Here is a 19,494-nt window from a genome sequence, read left to right as displayed (position 1 = left end):
TATATATATATATATATATATATATATATATGAACGTCGGTCTGTCTGCCGGTCTAATTTCTGATTTGGAAAGTCTGTGCTAGTATTAGCCTTGTTGACTGTGAAAAGTACTTGACATGTGGCGAGGATGGCGATCAGGATAAAAAAATGTAAACATGTACCAAGAAGGTCAATTCAGGCAAAATAACGAAGGTAAAATAGCAATGAACGATTAGCCGACATCTACGTCGAATTTTAATCATATTGGTATGTACAGGTAATATATTTGTATATGTATACTAGTAGTTATGTTTGAACTCTTACGTGAAGTAATATGCACCACAGTTCAGACAAGGCTACATGCCATTGTAGAAAAGGATTTTTTCCTTCATCAAAATCCAAAACACAATGACCACTATGCCCTAGTCTGTCGTGCTAAAATGGGACCTTCCCTCAATTTCCTGTCTCTATAATATTACCCTCCCCTGCAAATATTTCAATGCCATGGAAAAAAAATTTTGAACACTGCCTCCCTGCGGCGTAGTTGTTAGAGCTCAAGATTAATAGTCAGGAGTTCTTCTGTTCGAATCCCACTAGACAGGGAATTTTCTGTAGTAAGATCCCACCACATATAGTTTTCAAACAAATGACAACCTCAGGACCAAGGTCAACATCTCAACTTCACCGTATTGTCCCCAATATCTTACCATGCTGTCCCCCTTTGCTACTTCGAGACCCACTTCTTTCCTCGCACCACAACTAACAGTTAATTCACTGCATTTCACTGATATGTCATGATATTACTTAACAATGGTGGCAGCGGTGGGATCAAAATCATAAAAATAATGCAAAGTGAGATAGAAAAATAATCAAAGTAAAATGTTACCATCCCCTTATTTCCATTTTGTAAAACATGGCCCTCCCGAGGACCGATTTGTAAAAGTGCCCCACCCCCTTCCCCGCACCCCCTGTATGTAATTACTGAAGGCTCCCTAATTTTATTATCCTTTTCACATAATTAATAACTGTACAATTTTGTTTAGTATACAACTTTTCTTTACTTCAATAAAAGTATATTGCATGACATCATGATTTTACAAAGTAAAGGAATATTTAAATATTAAAAGCACAGGTCACTTGTTCTCACTGCACTGTTCTATGGTTTATGATGTACGCCATCACATGATCGCTTACTGGCTCAGTGACGTAAGGTTCACCTTTGGCATCCACTCAGCACATCACATGATCGTGAACGAAACTTCACTTGCAAGATGGCGATGAACGGCGATCTAATGGATCTCAACTCTCCCAAAAACATCATCGCCGCAAAGGAGCATGCTTTGGCAGTGTCAAGAAATTATATTTCCCAACCTAGGTTAAGTAAGTACATTTCTGAATGTCTGTTTTTCATGAAATCTTCTTTGTTGGTGAATAATACGACTTCATTCACTGCCTCGTCAGATTCCGATCACTTTGTCCTCGTAGTAGAAATTATGTACGAAAGCTGTACCGGATAGGTAACTTCATTTACGTATACCAAAGTAAATTCTTGTGGATTTCTCGTTGAAAATCATCATGAAATATCCGTCTTTAACACATAAACGATCGTAAGGTTACCCCTTACTTGTAACCTAAAAAATGTGTTTGAACTAATGTGACCTTCATTACCAAATACAAGAAACATACTGTATATCATATATGCCCACTCAAGCCTGTCAAGGTTGAAATTAAATGTCGTTCCCCAGGACGGAATAATATATAACGACACATGCCCATCTTCACATAAAATATTAGTTATTATATTGGTAATAATGAAATACTATTTTGTTTTTGTATTTGAGGTACAGAAAACATTTCCATCTTTAAAATTTAGCAACGGACACTACCATTTTCTAGTACAGTAGTTGTGTATTTAATGGAGTATGTGGGTGGGTGAATGAAATTGTACATCATACATGTGGTTGCATGGATGTATTGGGGAGATCTACCTAATACATCAATGGTGGTTGTAAACAGTGAATTAGTTAAAATGATTTATTCGACATAATAGTATAGTTAGATGAGAGAATATAATCATTTTGTCTAGGTTTGTGTTCTCAGTAGGTGAAAAGGTGCCATTTTGTAAAAGACATTGAAATTATCGGCAATATTAAAGAGGCAATGTTCTATATATAGCCTATGTCACTATGTCACAGGTCTGTTCCTTTAATAAAGACAGCTAAGTACCATGTAATACTTTGCAGCTATTAGAATAAAAGTCTGTAGGTTTTCTTTATCAGGTCACAATCTACCTAACAACTCTAGAACTCAACAGAAAATAGACATTCCCTAGGTGTAACCAAATTAATAGTTGTATGCTTAAAGTTGCCCTAGCTGTAATTGGGGTGTTATTTTTCTCAATCAGACAGCCAACAGTAGATTCACTGAAAATTGTTAAAATTTTCATCTATAAGTAGAATAATAATATATTGAAATTGTGATACATTGGGGAGCTGACTTTTGGGTGCAGACCCAAAACTATATTTGATTGGATATGTAATTACACCATACTATGTGTACTCATAGATCCTCCACCTTGGTGGACAGTCTATGGTGGACTGCTACACAAATATCATGTTTACCTGCAAGTGATTCAATTCTGTTCAGGGTGTATGATATTACATGTTAGTCATTATATCTAAACAAGTTTCAAAAATTTCAGTTGCAGCTAATGCAGCTTCAAAGTGAAGAAGCACCAACACCAGATCATAATGTAGTCTTGATAATATGTCATTTACCTGTACATAGATGTGTTGTTGTTTTGTACATGTACAACATATGATATTTTCAGTTTTAACATCTACACCAGGTCATAATGTAGTCTTGATAATATATGTCATATACCTACATAAATGTGTTATTCTGTACATGTACAACATCTGGTATTTTCCGTTTTAACCTCCAAACAGTGACTGCTTTCACAACAACATAACTCAAATGGTTCCACAAAAACATTTTATTAACAAATGAAATAATCTATACAGTGTCCTTTCACTGGTGTTTAGTGTAGTAATTGGTCCACAGTACGATTGTATGTTGCTTTTACTAAAATTAAGTGCATTCTAAACCAGTCAAGTCATTTTTAACTCAATACAATGGAAGCTTACAAATCAGAACTAGTGAAAGTCTTTTAATATTGCAGACTGTGTTCATACATATTATATTTGATTATGAAATAGTGTCTAGGTCCCAATGGATGATATGTGTTTGTCAAGGGTAAAAGAATTTCATAATTTACTATCATGTAAAACAAACACCTTTGCTTGTGCCAATTTAACAAACATTGAGTATGTTTAAGTGTTCTGTGTTGAATCGAAATATTTGAAGTACTTTAGATAAATACAAATTATTTTACAAAGATACAGAACTGATTTTGAATGACTATGTAGTATATACACTTACACCTGTCCTTCTACAGAATTATTTCATGTGATGGGTTCTGATGTTATAAAAAATGATACCAGTAAAATAAAAGACAAAAATATTTTTAGACAAACTTTAGCAGATATATAGTATCAAATTCTAGAAAAGAATTGAACCAACAGTAATTACCACAGAACCTTCCTCATTGGAGTAATGAGGACTGAAAGAAAGAAATTGTTAAGTCACTGAAAGCGTAAACTAAAAAGATTTGACATAAAACGAAAATCAATTTTATTTGTATTGAGTAGTGCATGGTGATTTTATTGGTTTCATTTCTGTGTAATCATCTCAGGATATGGTTTATATAGGCCATATGGAGTATAGATTTATAATAATTTAAATGTAAATGTAATCCATATCCAGTGTATATTAGATAAATATGTATTCTATCAAAATCATCAATGAGACTTGTGTGTGTGTGTAATTGAGTGATTTTTCAAACATTAAGTTGGCTAGTATGTGGTATAATGATCTATATACCATGTACAAGCCAAGCTATTGTCTTTGAACAGACGATAAGGATTATATACCCTGGTCGTTCCACATCACGACAACCCGTGTCTACGTCACTGGTTTCGCAATGATCGAAATATGAGTCCAAACATTCCAAATCGCCAAATTTTTTCCAATCTTTCATAAATTATGCTTGAGGGTGGGTGTAATTATATTATTCGCAAATATGTTACTCCATTCAGCCAGAAAATACGAGTGACCTTAGGGTTTGTCACTACTTGTCTCGTAGTGACAAGGCCCCCTAGGTCGCTCATATTTTCTTTGGCTGAATGAAGACAGTTATTGGGGAATAATATGTAAATTTCCACAGACAAAGCTGAATTGTGATGTCACCTCATGTAACTGTGTACCAAGAGGATGAATTATTCCGCGATATTGAAATAATTAATTTAGAATTGTACACGAATATAAAGAAAATTTTTGACGAATAGTGATATAAAAGAGTAATTAAAACCTATAGTGTATGTAAAACAAGTCATACTGTAAGTAATTGGTTGCTGTAAAAGACAATTATATTGTGTGATATTATACTTGATAGAATCCTTTATATTCATGAATTACATGATTTTAATATGAATAGAAGTCTGGTTTATTGGGTGGAATAGTGCTGGTCTGATAATTACCAGCAAATTTCACTGCAATGTGTTTAGATGTACAGTTTGGTACTTTTTATTCAGTGTGCAGAAGTAAAATCACAATGTCAGCCCTACCAGCTGACTACAATTCCAGATGTTGATGTTGTATCAAATGTATCAGAGAGTATCCATTCTATAAAGCGAACACAATACCAGACCATACTATGTATTATATGTATTTCATCAGCAAGACTAATAAATTCAGGGACAGTTGTATAGATATTTTACCCAAGTATATTTCAGAATTATGAATACAAATTTCTCCTCACACAGTCAAACCCATTTTTAGCCTACTTGTAGTCTTGGAGGCCTAATGCTACTATACTATTTCATTATTCTAACTGCCATTTTGATTTTTTGAATATATATATTGATAAAATTCAAAAAAATAAAAAGGCAGTTAAGTTATCTGAAATAGTCTGTAGTAGTATTAGTCCTTGAAGGCTACAGGTAAGCTACACCCATTATGGAACAGAATCCAACATTTCCATGTTAATCCATAACATAATTTGGAGACCTCCACGCTGGCTGATTTTGACCATCCTCTCTACACAAGTGAAGATGTTATGAAAAATTGCCAGCTTGAAGGTCTAGGGTATCCTTGATAGTACTCCTGATGATACGGATGAGATATAAGTAAAAATTTGGGATTCTGTTACCAGAATTGTATTACAATATAAACAATTTCTTCATAACTATGAACCCAGAGTTCCTAAACATTCTCATATTTTGCTAAATGAAGAAAATAAAATAACTTCCCGTTTTGTACCAATAAATACCAATCTGGTAGAGAGATGATTATCATTAGGGCAAGGAGTGTTGTAATACAGGGCTAGGTTGGTATAATAATTGCTACTAATTTTGTTCAAAGCAAAACTGAAATGGTTTGGAAGGCTGATCACTGTGTCCTACATAGACACAGTTATATCCATAAAAAAAGCCAGCAGAAATTCATAATAGACCAGATAATGCGGGCTAACTATGAATATACATGTTCATATGGTGATTTTTAAATACATATCTATTTTGAGATTACTGTGTATTATCACCCCAAATGATGATTGCTGTGTTTTGCTATTTTAAACACTGTATGTAACCTTTTTGCATACTAATAAAATTTTCTAACCCAGGTACTGAATTTAGCCAATATTATGGTATACTACAGTTTCTGTTAAAGTGTTTTCCAGCTTAACTTGAGATATGAATTACAGAAAGCACAATGCTATCAACCTTCTGATTACTGTATACAGTATATGATAATAGGTTTTATTACTGGTCTCAATGTGGTCACAATAACTACATAAAAGATATTCGTGATTTGCATGTGACCTCTGACCTCTATGCAAATATCTATATCATGTGCATTGAAGTCATGTCTTGTGTGATAAAGCAGGAACATATTTTTTAGTATATGTTGAACACAAAGAAAAAAAATAATATTTGACAGTCTTTATATTTATAAATAAAATAATCCAAACTGAGATTTAAGGCATCAAACATGTGTTCAATTTCTGTATCTACCTGTAATACCACACCAGCAACAATCCACTAATGACCTTGTCTGTACTTACCAAAACCATTAACATTTTACAAAGTGACAATTTATGTAGATTAACCCCTGTATACATTCACTGTTTAGTGACTCCCCTTTCACCTCATCTCAATATACCTCATTTGTGTACAGTACTAGTAGTTATAGAGAGCAATCTTGATATTTTCTGTGTTTGTTCTATCAGCCTAGTAACTGAAGAGTAGATGAAAAAAGCTGCCATTTATGGTCACCTCTTTAATCATAGACCATACACATGTAGGGTATATGGTTTAATTGCTATATATATATGTACATGTAATGATCATGTATATGGGGAGAAATATGTAAAGAATTCACACAAGAATAAATCTCTTATCTTCAGTCTACCAGAAGGGGACTATTTTTTTTATATTTATATAGATTCCTATGTGTTGAATCCAATTTTGAGTAGAACTCAGAACGGTGCTGTGCTAAGGTGTGGGAACCCCAGTATTGGAGTGGATGGGGGGGGGGGGGGGGGGGGGTAAAAGTTAAAGAAATTTGCATACTTGTACAGTAATTTTGGTTGGTAACCATGATATAATACTTTGGGAACTCTGGTAGATTTGATACCCACTTACCGTCTTAGACAAACTTTAACAGGTGTCAGTGTCATGGAGTAAACTGGGGGTACTGCTTATATTAGTGGTGAATAATAACATAAATGTGAAAGAGTGCAATGTATAATATACTTATATTTATTTGCTATATTACTATGTTCCATGTCAGCTATTATCTTCTTTACATCGTCATAGTTCTGTCGGACATATTTTCATATACATAATGATTTCAGTTTTCTCACAACAAAAATATTGAAAGAAAAATTATAGTAGATTTAATATAATAATAATAATAATAATAATATAAATTTGTAATAAAGCCAACCGAATCAACAATTTGCATGATAATTATCAAGTCGTGGGTATGAGACAAGATTTACTTATTTCTTTTATAAAATTAGCCCATGTATGACATTTCTATTAATAGTATTATTCCTCAGTATTTTCAGCCAAGGAAAAATGAACTTAAGGGGCTTTGTCATTTCAAGTCATCAGACAATATATAGAATTCAGAAAGATTTTCAAATTTTCAGGGGAGTGAAAAATTAAGAAGCATTTTTACAAAGACCAATTTCTGGTGTTCAAAGAATTTTATAAAGCTATTTGTGATATCATAATTTTACACAAAATGTATTTATGGTAATTGTTTTACATGATGTAATATTACATAATACTTACTAGTATAGTGATTTGATATTTCTATTCATAAATCAATGGATAAATTGTATAGCCTGACAGATCTGTCCCTGTTTCCACTTAATAGTGAGTGGTTACATAAGTGGACCACCGACTGAACTACAAGAAATATTGACAACTAAATAATTCAATTGTGTTGTTATCTTCTTGTCAATCTGTATGTTTATGGTTTTGATTTTTACATACATGAAATATTGAGGTCATTAATTCATTGTCACTTTGTTTGTAACTTACAGCATACAAGACTGTATCTGGTGTCAATGGACCATTAGTTATTTTAGACAGTGTAAAGGTAAGACTCTGTACTGATTTTAATCTTTAGTTGAGTAACTCTGAAATTTAGGATAATTTATTTACACAGACATGGAAAGGTGTCTGTATGGAGGTAGAGATGGGGGGGGGGGGGCTTGGTAGAGTTCACATTTTCCTTCTACATAATTCTAAAACTCATGAGGATCCACATCATTTTGAAGAAGATCTGGAAGGAATTGGAGTGCAAACTAGATATACTATTCTTGGCAATCTTACTATGCCATGATTGGTCAAATCTAGTCATCAATGGGTTGATTTAAATCTGTGTAAGATTTAAGTAATGTTTTATGTAATATCATTTTAGAAAACAAAGCATTAGAATAAATTGATCCATAAAAAACAATTTTGTCATAAAAACATGTAGGTGTCAGTAATACATATACATCGTTCCTTTTCATTTTCAGTTTCCCAAATATGCAGAAATTGTGACATTGACATTAGCTGATGGCACTCAGAGGAGTGGTCAGGTATTGGAAGTCAGTGGCTCCAAAGCTGTAGTACAGGTAAGTGGTTGGTGAATTGGAAGTCATTCTGTTATGATTAAGGTATATTGAGGAATGCTAGTTTAAGATTCAAGTCATTTTAACTCTTACTGCGAGTAATGAATGTGTCATTGTAGTTTTTGACCTTTAACCTCTGTAACCATGGTAATGCACTGTAGAATATTTCATTCCACTTTGAATTATGTTGCTATTTATTCTCATGTTTCTTTATCCCAAATACAAAGAGTAAGTATCATGGTTGTAGATCAGAAATGGTTTTGAATTTCCTAGATATATCAAACTACATTGACTAAATTAACCTTATCTGAATATTTGAACAGTTTATGAAGTGCCTAGGTATATAAACCATCAATGTATATTGTATACGTCACTTGAAATCACTTCATATACAGGTAGTTCACAACATATTTGAGTGTTTTTGAATCACCTAGGTATTTGAAAGTACAACAAAATAAACATTCTCTGAACTCACTTCATATACAGGTAGTTCACAACAATAACCATTTATTTGTTTTTGAATTGTTTAGGTATTTGAAGGTACATCAGGAATTGATGCCAAACATACAACATGTGAATTTACTGGTGACATCCTTCGGACACCTGTATCAGAAGACATGTTAGGTAAGATTAAGATGATGACCATTGTAAAATACTACCAGTACCAGACTTGTCTGAAAATAACTAGTAGTAGTAGTAGTAGGAGCAGTGTCTGTGTGTTGTAATCATACTCTGATGAACACATCAGTGTTTGTAGTTGTCTTCCTACAACATAATTATAGAGTTGTGAAAAGATTGCTATGTCTGTTCTGCTTTCTTGAATGTAAAGGCCCAGCCAGTCTACAACTTCCACTCATTTAGACTTATCATTTGCCATACATTCACCTGCCATGTTTACACCACTGCTAATAGACAGGTTCTGATATAATGGCCAAGTTGAGGATTGAGTTGAGAACTCATGATTTTATGATTAAACCTCTAGAGTGATTTCAGTACTACTAATTCTAAAAGACATTATATGCTGTAAAATTTTCTGTCCTTTGAGAAAAGTGTTCATATACTCTATATTATATTTTATTGTTTTTGTTGTAAAATGTCACTTGTAAGTAAGATATTATAGTCAGTTTTGATGATGATAAATTTAATATTTAAGATATTCTATGTTATATTATTTGTTGCAGGCCGTGTATTTAATGGATCAGGAAAAGCTATAGACAAAGGACCACCTGTACTTGCTGAGGACTATCTAGATATCATGGGTAAAGCTCTTATGTTTTCTATGGGTGTGACAAGGGAAATGAACTTGAATGACGAGACAGGCAGACAGGCAGGAATGCAGGCAGGCAGGCAGAGACAGACAGGCAGACATATATGATGTGTCTGTCCCTGTGGCTGTCAGTCTGTCTCTGTGTCTCTCTGGATGTGTCTGTTTGTGTCTCAGTCTCTCTGGCTGTGTGTGTGTGTGTGTGTGTGTGTGTGTGTCAGTCTGTGTTTGTGTCTCTGTGTCTATCAGTCTGCCTGTCTAGATATGTGTGTATTTCTGTCTGTCTGTCTGTCTGTCTGTCTGTCTGTCTGGTACACACTGTCATGTGAATGTGGTTGTGTCTGTGTTCTTCTTGTTTCTGTTGTGTTGTTAGTGTTTTCTGAGATGATACATGAGTGTACAAAATGCTAATGTTATTGTTCCTGGCAGTGATTGACCGTCATAGTGTGTTGTGTTAGTATGTATTGGAATAAGATTATATCATGATATATAGGCAGGATTCATTTGAAGGAACTATTGCATCTAGCTATGTTTATTTTTGTAGTTTTAGGGGAAAATATCAAGAATGGTGACTGTATAATGATATACATTATTGAGAAAATTAAAAATTGCAAACCATTTCTTTTCATGAAGAGACAATGTAATCACAAAGTTTCAAAATGAAACATGATTATCAGATATGTTGTGTCTTTTGGGTTAAATCATCAATTTTACTAGACCAAACCCATCATCCCCTAGTCACAGTTTTTACCCCAATTCTGGATTGTCAAAATAACTAGATACATTGTTGTGTTTGTGTTTCAGGTCAACCTATCAACCCTTGGTCTCGTATTTACCCAGAGGAAATGATCCAAACTGGTTTGTCAGCCATTGATGTCATGAACAGTATTGCACGTGGTCAGAAAATCCCAATCTTTTCAGCTGCTGGTCTCCCTCACAATGAAGTAAGGATCATTACACTTGGACTACACATATTACTGCTGTTTGTCTGTCTGTCTGTCTGTCTGTCTGTCTGTATGTCTGTCTGTCTGTCTGTCTGTCTGTCTGTCTGTCTCTGTCTGTCTGTCTGTATGTATGTATGTATATGTATGTATGATGTATGTATGTATATATGTATGATGTATGTATGTATGTATGTATGTATGTATGTATGTATGTATGTATGTATGTATGTATGTATGTATGTATGTATGTATGTATGTATGTATGTATGTATGTATGTATGTATGTATGTATGTATGTATGTATGTATGTATATATGTGTGTATGTGTGTATGTGTGTATGTGTATTTAGTCTGTCTATCTGCCTGTCGTCTGTAATGTCAGTTTTCCTGTCTATCAACCAATGCTTTCATTCATATAATTATGATGGTAAAGCCAACACCATTACAGTCTAAACCATATGTCATGGTATCATGTTCATTGAGGAATCCTTCAAATTGTACAAATACACTATAGTACCAGTATACCAGTAGATACACTTAGGTACTATAAATAGATAACTTGTACCATGTGCTTTGTTCTACTTGTATGAAATTGTCCTAATTTCATATTTACTGAGCTAATAAGATATGACTTGAATATATTATGAGCTATTCTTGCCAAAAATGTATAAGGTAAAAAGAGACTTGTCCCTTCCAACACAGAGATAGAAATAGACATGGCATGTTTGACCTTTGACCTTTGACCTAGATATGTTTTATATAGAATAGTACTGCAATGCATGTTATAGTATTGACATGTGTCGTACAGTGTTATCATTTATTATTTAGTGGAGAAGTCTGTCAATCTCTAGATTTTGAACATTTTCCAAGTCAGTTAGTAAAAGTCACTTTGTTATAAAATTCTTGCTAAGTCTAGTCTTGTATGCTGTAAAATGTGTCTAAGTGAAAATGATTATTATCAAATGTAAGTAATAAAAAGTAGATGAGACACTGTATCTTACTCACTTTTCTACTTAACATTTTCACCTCATGTACACATAAAGTGATTAAGGTTCATTACAGTTTTGAAAACTTCAACTTCTTGCACAGAACTTTGTACATCTTGTTTCATGTTTCTTGAATTGATAACTTTACTTTTAAGTTGCAGTAATATGTGTGTGTTTTTATTTCAGATTGCAGCCCAGATCTGTCGACAGGCTGGTTTGGTCAGACATTCCAAGGACATCATAGACTCTCATGAAGACAATTTTGCCATCGTCTTTGCTGCCATGGGTGTAAGTATATCACTAGAGGGCAGGCTTCAGATTTCAAGTCACCACTAGAGGGCAGGCTTCTGATTTCAAGTCACCACTAGGGTAACAATCCAAATCTCAAGGCACTGCACTCACTTATTACAAAGTCTTTGATAGAAAGCTGTGATGAGTGAGAATATCAAATAAAATAACACACATAATGACAAAAAGTGTTTCATTCTTTAATACTTGACGATATCCTCAACAATATTGATTAATTTTCACAGAAGGAAAATATTTGGTTCAAAATTAAATACCTGTATATACAAAGTCATAGAAAGATGGATTATTTTATCCTGTTCCACCAACTAACACTATTTTTCTGTGATTTGTAGGTTAACATGGAAACTGCCAGATTCTTCAAACAAGATTTTGAAGAGAATGGTTCTATGGAGAATGTATGTTTGTTCTTGAACTTGGCCAATGATCCAACAATTGAACGTATCATTACTCCACGTCTAGCTCTGACTGCAGCCGAGTTCTTAGCTTATCAGTGTGAGAAACATGTGTTGGTCATCCTGACTGATATGAGTTCATATGCTGAGGCTTTGCGTGAGGTAAGTCATTTCAATTTTATCGACCTTTGCCACCACCATCACCAACACCTACCATAAACCTCCCATACCCTACAATCACTATACATAGCGTTACCAGTAAATATCACACTTGTGAAAAAATAAGATTGCAAATCATTTTTGCCCCTGATTTTCAGCATTTTGCAAAATGTTTAGATGTGGTCACCATAATGATTTTGTTAAGAAAATATGTATGAAACATAAAAGTCTTGGCCCCAGAATTACTCGGCATTCTTCATTTCTCACCTCTGAACTACTAGTAACTTCCTAAATGTTCAAAGGTGCTGAGATCGTCTTCCTGTGTGGACCCACTGCTCTCACTGGAAAGTGTGCTCAAAATGGACAAATGAAACATATCAATAAAAGTCCTTATATATAGGTTTCCTTTTTAAAAAATAACAAAAGAATGCAAAAACCGATCAGGAAAAAATGTTTTGCCCATTTGTGGCCTGAGTGCAATCTTACAAGTTCGTTTCTTCCTGTACAGGTATCAGCTGCTCGTGAAGAAGTGCCCGGTCGTCGTGGTTTCCCAGGTTACATGTACACTGATTTAGCTACCATCTATGAGAGAGCTGGTCGTGTTGAAGGCCGTAATGGCTCAATTACCCAGATTCCAATTTTAACTATGCCTAACGATGGTAAGTTTTAGTCTTCTACACACCTACTGTAGAAATCTAGATATAGGCAAACTAAGATAGACACAAACTAAAACTGTTGTCACTACATGTAGTAGATTGTGTGATTTGGTTAAGCCTGGGTTATGTTCACCATGATAGTATAAAAATATATTAGGTTAAATGTGCAGTCACTTGATGAAAACTTGGTACATGTATATCAGAGATGCCACCCTTCTGTGAGTGTAAATAGTGTAGAAAACTAGACATAGGCAAAATAAAACTATTGTCACTGCATGCGGTTGATTATGTAATTGGGGATTGCAGTGCCTTGGATATGTTAATCAAGATAGTATAAACACTGAATGAGGTTAAATGTGCAGTCACCTGATGGAAACATGCTATCAGAGATACCAATCTACTGTGAGTGTAAATAGTATAAACACTGAATGAGGTTAAATGTGCTGTCGCTTGATGGAAATGTGCTACAGGTATCAGAAATGCCACCCTTCTGTGAGTGTAAATTGTGTTAATACTGAACTTGATGAGTGAAGCTGGTTTTGTTGAAATGTGTCAAAAGTAACCTTTAATTCCATCACAATAACTCACTAGGTTGTGAAAACAAGTGTGGAGGCCATTACTTTTAGACTAGATTTTGCACACTCACTTCTTAGTGTCAAAGGTTATAATTGGCATGTTTGTTTGTTTCATTTCAGATATTACCCATCCTATTCCTGATTTGACTGGGTACATTACTGAAGGACAGATTTATGTTGACAGACAGCTACATAACAGACAGGTTAGAAAATAATTTCGTAACTTCCATTTGATATTCTTCGAGAAATTTTATTATATTTAGGCTTTATGGGTAAGCAAAAATAGTAAGCACAGGTTTGTTTTGTTCAGTTTTGAATATTGCAGCTTAGAAGAGGCTGTTTTATGTTGTTATTTTTAGCTGTTGTAGAGGAAGCTTATGTTGTTATCAGTATCTGTCTCTCCATCTGTTTGTGTGCATGTGTTGGCTGTCTGTCTGTCTGTCTTTTGATTATCTCAAAAAATTTGTAACATAACACAAATACTTGGTAGTATGGTTAGAACTTGAACCTTATTAGCATATTTTTTGGCGATGTTTGGTGTTTTCATGTGTACTTGACAGCCATTCACTTAAAAGAAATAGAGTTTGCTTGAATCAATAATTAGGTTTAAAAAATAAGTGATAAATTTGGGATTAAAATTCATGAATACTAATTAGAACAATTAGCATATTTTTGATAATTTTCATGCGTATCTCAAGAAGAATTGGCTTTAATTGCAGGAAACTTCTTACAGGGAGTTTTATCAGGTAGAACAAAAGGCGGTTACATTTTTGTGTAAATACATGCATACTAACTAGATTGATTTGCATATTTGCCATTTTTGTAGTTTTATATATTTCTAAATATTTTGGCATAAACTAAGTGAAATTTGCTATAGGCATGCTATTTCTGTCCAGCAATATGAAAAACATGTTTTGCTTAAAATCAATGCATAATAATTAGCCTGGAATGCACATATTTTATATTGTTAAGGTTTTTCAAGTGTACCTTGATAGGAATAACTTAAGTTGAAATGAAATTAGCTAGAGGCACATTTCTTTAGCCATACAACATAGTCATTTTTATGGTTTAAATTTGTACATATTAATTAGACTAATATGCATATTTTTGATAATGTTCACAAGTTCTTAAAAACATTAGCTTTTGTGTAGATAAGAATACACATTAGGTAAGACCAACCAGTGGTTAAACTTTTACTTTAATACAAGTGCTCAGTTTTAATGTGCCGGCTAAGTATTTTATGTTATCTACAACAGCATTATCAGTTTTGATCTGGTCAATCAAATCAGTTACATTTATCAAGAACAAATCTTAAAAGACACATTCATACTGATTTTTGTGATCTTCCAATATTTTCACATCCCCATGTGGTAGAGTTTGAAAAAATTATTGAACTGGCAGACAATAAAAGACTCAAAAGAATTTAGAAAAGAACTCTACTACTGGTTTAGTTTTAATGTTAGCTACATGCAAAGAGTGGTAATAGTGTTAAGTTGTATATATTTTATTGTTTGAACACTGCAGTCATTCAACTGTTATATCCTTATATCCACTCACTGTATAATTGTATTTAATAATCAATCTTTGTATATTTACAGGTATATCCACCAATCAATGTGTTGCCATCTTTATCACGTTTGATGAAGTCTGCCATTGGTGAAGGAATGACAAGAAAAGACCATGCTGATGTCTCTAATCAATTGGTAAGATGCCATGGTTTCTTAATAATGGTTGATGTTCATAAAGGTTTACCTTATAATGTGCAAACCATGTCATTGCCATGGTTTCCAAATACTCATTTGATCTTCATAATGTCTAATCCTGTAGTATGCTAACTGTACTGTTGCCATGGTTTCTTGACACTGATTTCATATTACATTTTATGCTATAGTATGCTAACTGTTCTGTTGCCATGGTTTCTTGACACTGATTTCACCTTACATCTTGTTGCCATGGTTTCTTGACACTGATTTCTCATTACATCTACAGTATGCTAACTATGCCATTGCCAAGGATGTACAAGCTATGAAGGCTGTGGTTGGTGAAGAAGCTTTGACACCTGATGATCTTCTTTATCTAGAGTTCTTAGGAAAATTTGAAAAGAATTTCATTGCACAAGGTGAGACAATAACTTTAAAAGATGATGTCTTAAACAGAATCATGTGGTGAAAAATTCATCACTTGTTTAAAAATGTTTTCCAGACTCCTCCCTCATACATGCTTGTTGATCATAACATTAGGTAGTCTGGATGCCAACGTACCAAACGTGGTTTCTAACTAAATCACGTCTGGTCAAAGTCCCTCAGTAAGCACAAAAAGTTGTTCATCCAATCAGTGAACCCCAACTGCTATAGTGATGTAAACAGTGTATAAGTAGCATCCTGAGCTGACAAATATACCATATATGGACTTTACATAACTGCCCCAATAAACACTAACTTTATGAGGGACTGTGTTATTGGTTAGAATGTTGTGATTGATTAACAAAGACATGATGTTAATGACTGTGTGTGGGTGGCTGTGGATGAATTTTAAATTGCATCTCATGCATGTTAGGACTTCTAGAGTAATGACTTTGACCATACTGTGAGTGGAAGTGTAAATCGTATAGGAACTAGACTAAACATTGAGTAGAAATTAAAATAGCACAATCTAGGGAACCTGAATATGATGGAGAAGTGACCCCCTAGCTTGTTGTACATTACCAGCATATTTTTTCAGTACAATCCAAGACCAAACACTTGTCATGTTGACAGAAAGGGCAGTAAAGTGAATAATGTCACATACAGAACACTTTTAAGACAATTTTAAGAGACCATCTTTTGGGGATAAAGGTCTGGTCAGGTCATAGGTCAGAATGGGTGCAGAAGCCATAGTAATAGTCTTCTTAGAGTATGAATGGAGACTAATTTTGTTAATTTGTAGATGAAGGCTGTGATCAAAATAGACAAGTACAAGATGATAATCACATAACCAAAACAGTCTTGGTGTGTTTTAACTCAGAATGACTTCAAAATTACAAACATTTGTAAAATAATAATCTATCTTTATTCTATATTTTAGGAGCCTATGAGAACCGTTCAGTGTTCGACTCACTAGATATTGGCTGGCAGCTGCTGCGTATCTTCCCCAAGGAGATGTTGAAACGTATTCCACAGAACATTCTTGCAGAATATTACCCCAGGGATTCCACACGTGTCAAGTAGAGTGTTGTTGTCATAGAGACTCAGTAACCAATGAGAATACAGTAATTCCAGCAGACTACAACCAAAACAGGCCATCGTTTAATTTACAGACCCAGATTCATATTTGTCACACAATATACAGTCTCAGATTCAGTTTTATCGTATGATTTACAGATGCAAGAATGGATTTATTTTATGCATGACTTTTCCATCATACAGGATGGGCAAACCAATGCAAGAGTCAACATTAAACAGATTAATTTGATACTCAGCAATTAAGAAAAAACAAAAAACTGTCCAAGCTGATTTTGTCACATTTCAACTTGTACAATGTTGTGGGTACTAGCTGTGTGTATATTTGGTGAGAGTTGCAGTCGAAAAGTTGAAAAGAATTTTAAGTCATATATGTTGAAAAGCATGGTGGGAAAGTTGAAGGGAAAGAGAACGAGGTACATAGGTGCAAGGTGTGCAGGTATATGGTAAATATGTTACTAGAAGTTACAATTTAACAATGAAATGTAGACATACACTACAAACTATGTAAACTAAGAATGAAGTTACTGACAAACTCGAATAGTGAAAACCCTTTAGTAGTTTCATTTGGAGTCGATTGAATCTGTAGGAAGTAATTTTTTTCTCTGGGCGTTCATAAATTTCTTTGCTTTCATGAAAAATACAATTTTGAATAAAACAAAATTTCAAAGCAATGGTAGTTATTCGGTTAGAAAGTTAGAAGAGATTCTATAAATATGTGTTCTTATGCTACAAAGAAGAGTTTTTATCATGATATGTATATTGATATGTAAAAGATACAGACCTAAACACTTAGCAATAGATCATGTAAGATAGTAAATATATGTAAAAAAAAGAATAAGAAAATACACACATAGCATTGTTAAAATGACTGAGGAAAATGAAAGTGGTTACTTAGATACTTAGAATGTATCTTAGCAGATATCAATGAATTTGTGTGAACCTACTCCTGAGATTGTTAACTGTTTTTAATGTCCAATCACTTGTCTATATATTTGAACTCCACCAATCAAAAGTTTCCTTAGCTTTGTGTGTATTTATAGTGATGATATTTGATCAACCAATCGCATGTCATGAAATTCAAAATCTGCCAATCAGAGGTATTGTCTGATAGCAGTCAAAAAGATGAGGTAATAGGAGAATTGAGTGTTTTCCATTGGTTGTGTAAAGTCTGTGTAAAAGGTAGACGTTGTAGATATTATGTAGATGGCAGCTAGAAGAAAGCTGTACTATGTTTTTTTGAATGTGAAAGTTGTAACGTTGTACCGTCTGTATGTGAACACTCTAAATACAATCAGTCAGACAGAAATGTGTCAGCACTTAATTTATTAAAGCTTGAATTTCAGAAGAAATGTCATTATTTTGTCATTTTTAGCACATTTTTAGCTGTAGGTCTTATGAAGTGTATGTGTCTGTGTGTGTGTGTGTGTATTTATCGGTGTGTGCGTGCGTGCGTGCGTGCGTGCATGTGTGTGTCTGTGTCTGTATGTGTGTGTGTGTGTGTGTGGGCACGCACTCACACGTCTGTGTCTGTAAACATACCAATTGCTTCATATTTGGTGTATGTATGCTTTTGATGTGTAATTGTGAACTTTTTTATATCAAAATGATCACACCACAGGTATTTGATCTGGATCGATTTACTGAAAAAATGCTAGGTATCTGTCCATCTGTCTGCTTGTCTGTCTGTCTGTCTATTTGTCATCTATATCGTCTATATCTCAAAAACTCTTGGTTTGAAATGACAGATTCTCTGAGACAATGCAGAGAACTGGTTAGGTTTTGGTAAACATTCCGTGAATATTATTGACAGATTGATTGATAGTTTGTCTCCAACATGTGAATCTCTGTGCTAAGCTCACACATAGACTGGGCTCCTCTCATATTCATTGCTACACTAGGTCTTTGAGAAGGGTTCAAATACATAGCCCTGAGAATTAGAGAGGGCCAGGATACCCCGGCTTATATAACGCCCTCTGGTGGCAGGAAACAGTCCGAATAGCTTCTTCTGGATCACTTTTTTGAAACATGCACAGACAGTTTTACAATAGGTGACCGTCTATGTTAATTGCCCTGTGCTAAGAACTTTTCAATGTGGAGCATGCAAAAATGTAGCCATTAAATGCCATCGGGAATTTGTATGTAACAATTACGGCTAGTCATGGTGTATCTTCTAGGCACACTAATTACAAGACAATTTTGCCACTACTTGCTTTCGAGTTTTTGTTCTCCAGAAAAATAAGCGGGAATAAATCTTTAGCGAATGTTTCCAGGTTAATGTTTCAGTAACATCTCATGCCACTAGTAGTCTGAGGTATCATGTATCCATGTAAGTTAGAAAAAAGAAACTGTCCAATCATAATGTATAATTGCAAACATATAATTTATTAAAAACTGAATCAATCAATAAATAAATACATACATACATACATACATACATACATACATACATACATACATACATACATACATACATACACACATACATACATACATACATACATACATACATACATACATACATACATGAACGAATGAATGAATGAATGAATAAATAAATAAATAAATAAATATAAAGATTAAAATGAAAATCTTACAATTCATCACACGGTCTTCAACACGGATGAGTTTTTCAAAAGCAACATTCGTACTTGTTAACATTTAAAACAACACTCTTTAGTCAATACACAAACATATAATCTATCATCGATCTATGCGTCTGACAAAATTTCATTTTTCAAAAAATAATTGAAGTCTGATCCAG

At 33.9% G+C, this 19,494-nt stretch overlaps 1 protein-coding gene across 1 annotated transcript; it reads left to right on the top strand.

Moving 5' to 3' along the window:
• The first annotated feature begins 1,223 nt into the window (after window positions 1–1,223).
• On the top strand, window positions 1,224–18,072 carry LOC144446828 (V-type proton ATPase subunit B). The gene is made up of 13 exons (XM_078136671.1): window positions 1,224–1,359; window positions 7,652–7,707; window positions 8,132–8,230; window positions 8,758–8,851; window positions 9,409–9,486; window positions 10,296–10,435; window positions 11,608–11,709; window positions 12,063–12,284; window positions 12,790–12,940; window positions 13,633–13,715; window positions 15,111–15,215; window positions 15,502–15,631; window positions 16,576–18,072. Exons 1-13 carry the CDS (start codon window positions 1,251–1,253, stop codon window positions 16,716–16,718), a joined length of 1,512 nt encoding a protein of 503 aa, XP_077992797.1. The 5' UTR covers window positions 1,224–1,250; the 3' UTR covers window positions 16,719–18,072.
• Window positions 18,073–19,494: the final 1,422 nt, after the last annotated feature.

Source organism: Glandiceps talaboti, chromosome 15, assembly GCF_964340395.1.
Source record: "Glandiceps talaboti chromosome 15, keGlaTala1.1, whole genome shotgun sequence".
Lineage (NCBI taxonomy): Eukaryota > Metazoa > Hemichordata > Enteropneusta > Spengelidae > Glandiceps > Glandiceps talaboti.
This window is presented reverse-complemented; position numbering and strand designations above follow the sequence as displayed.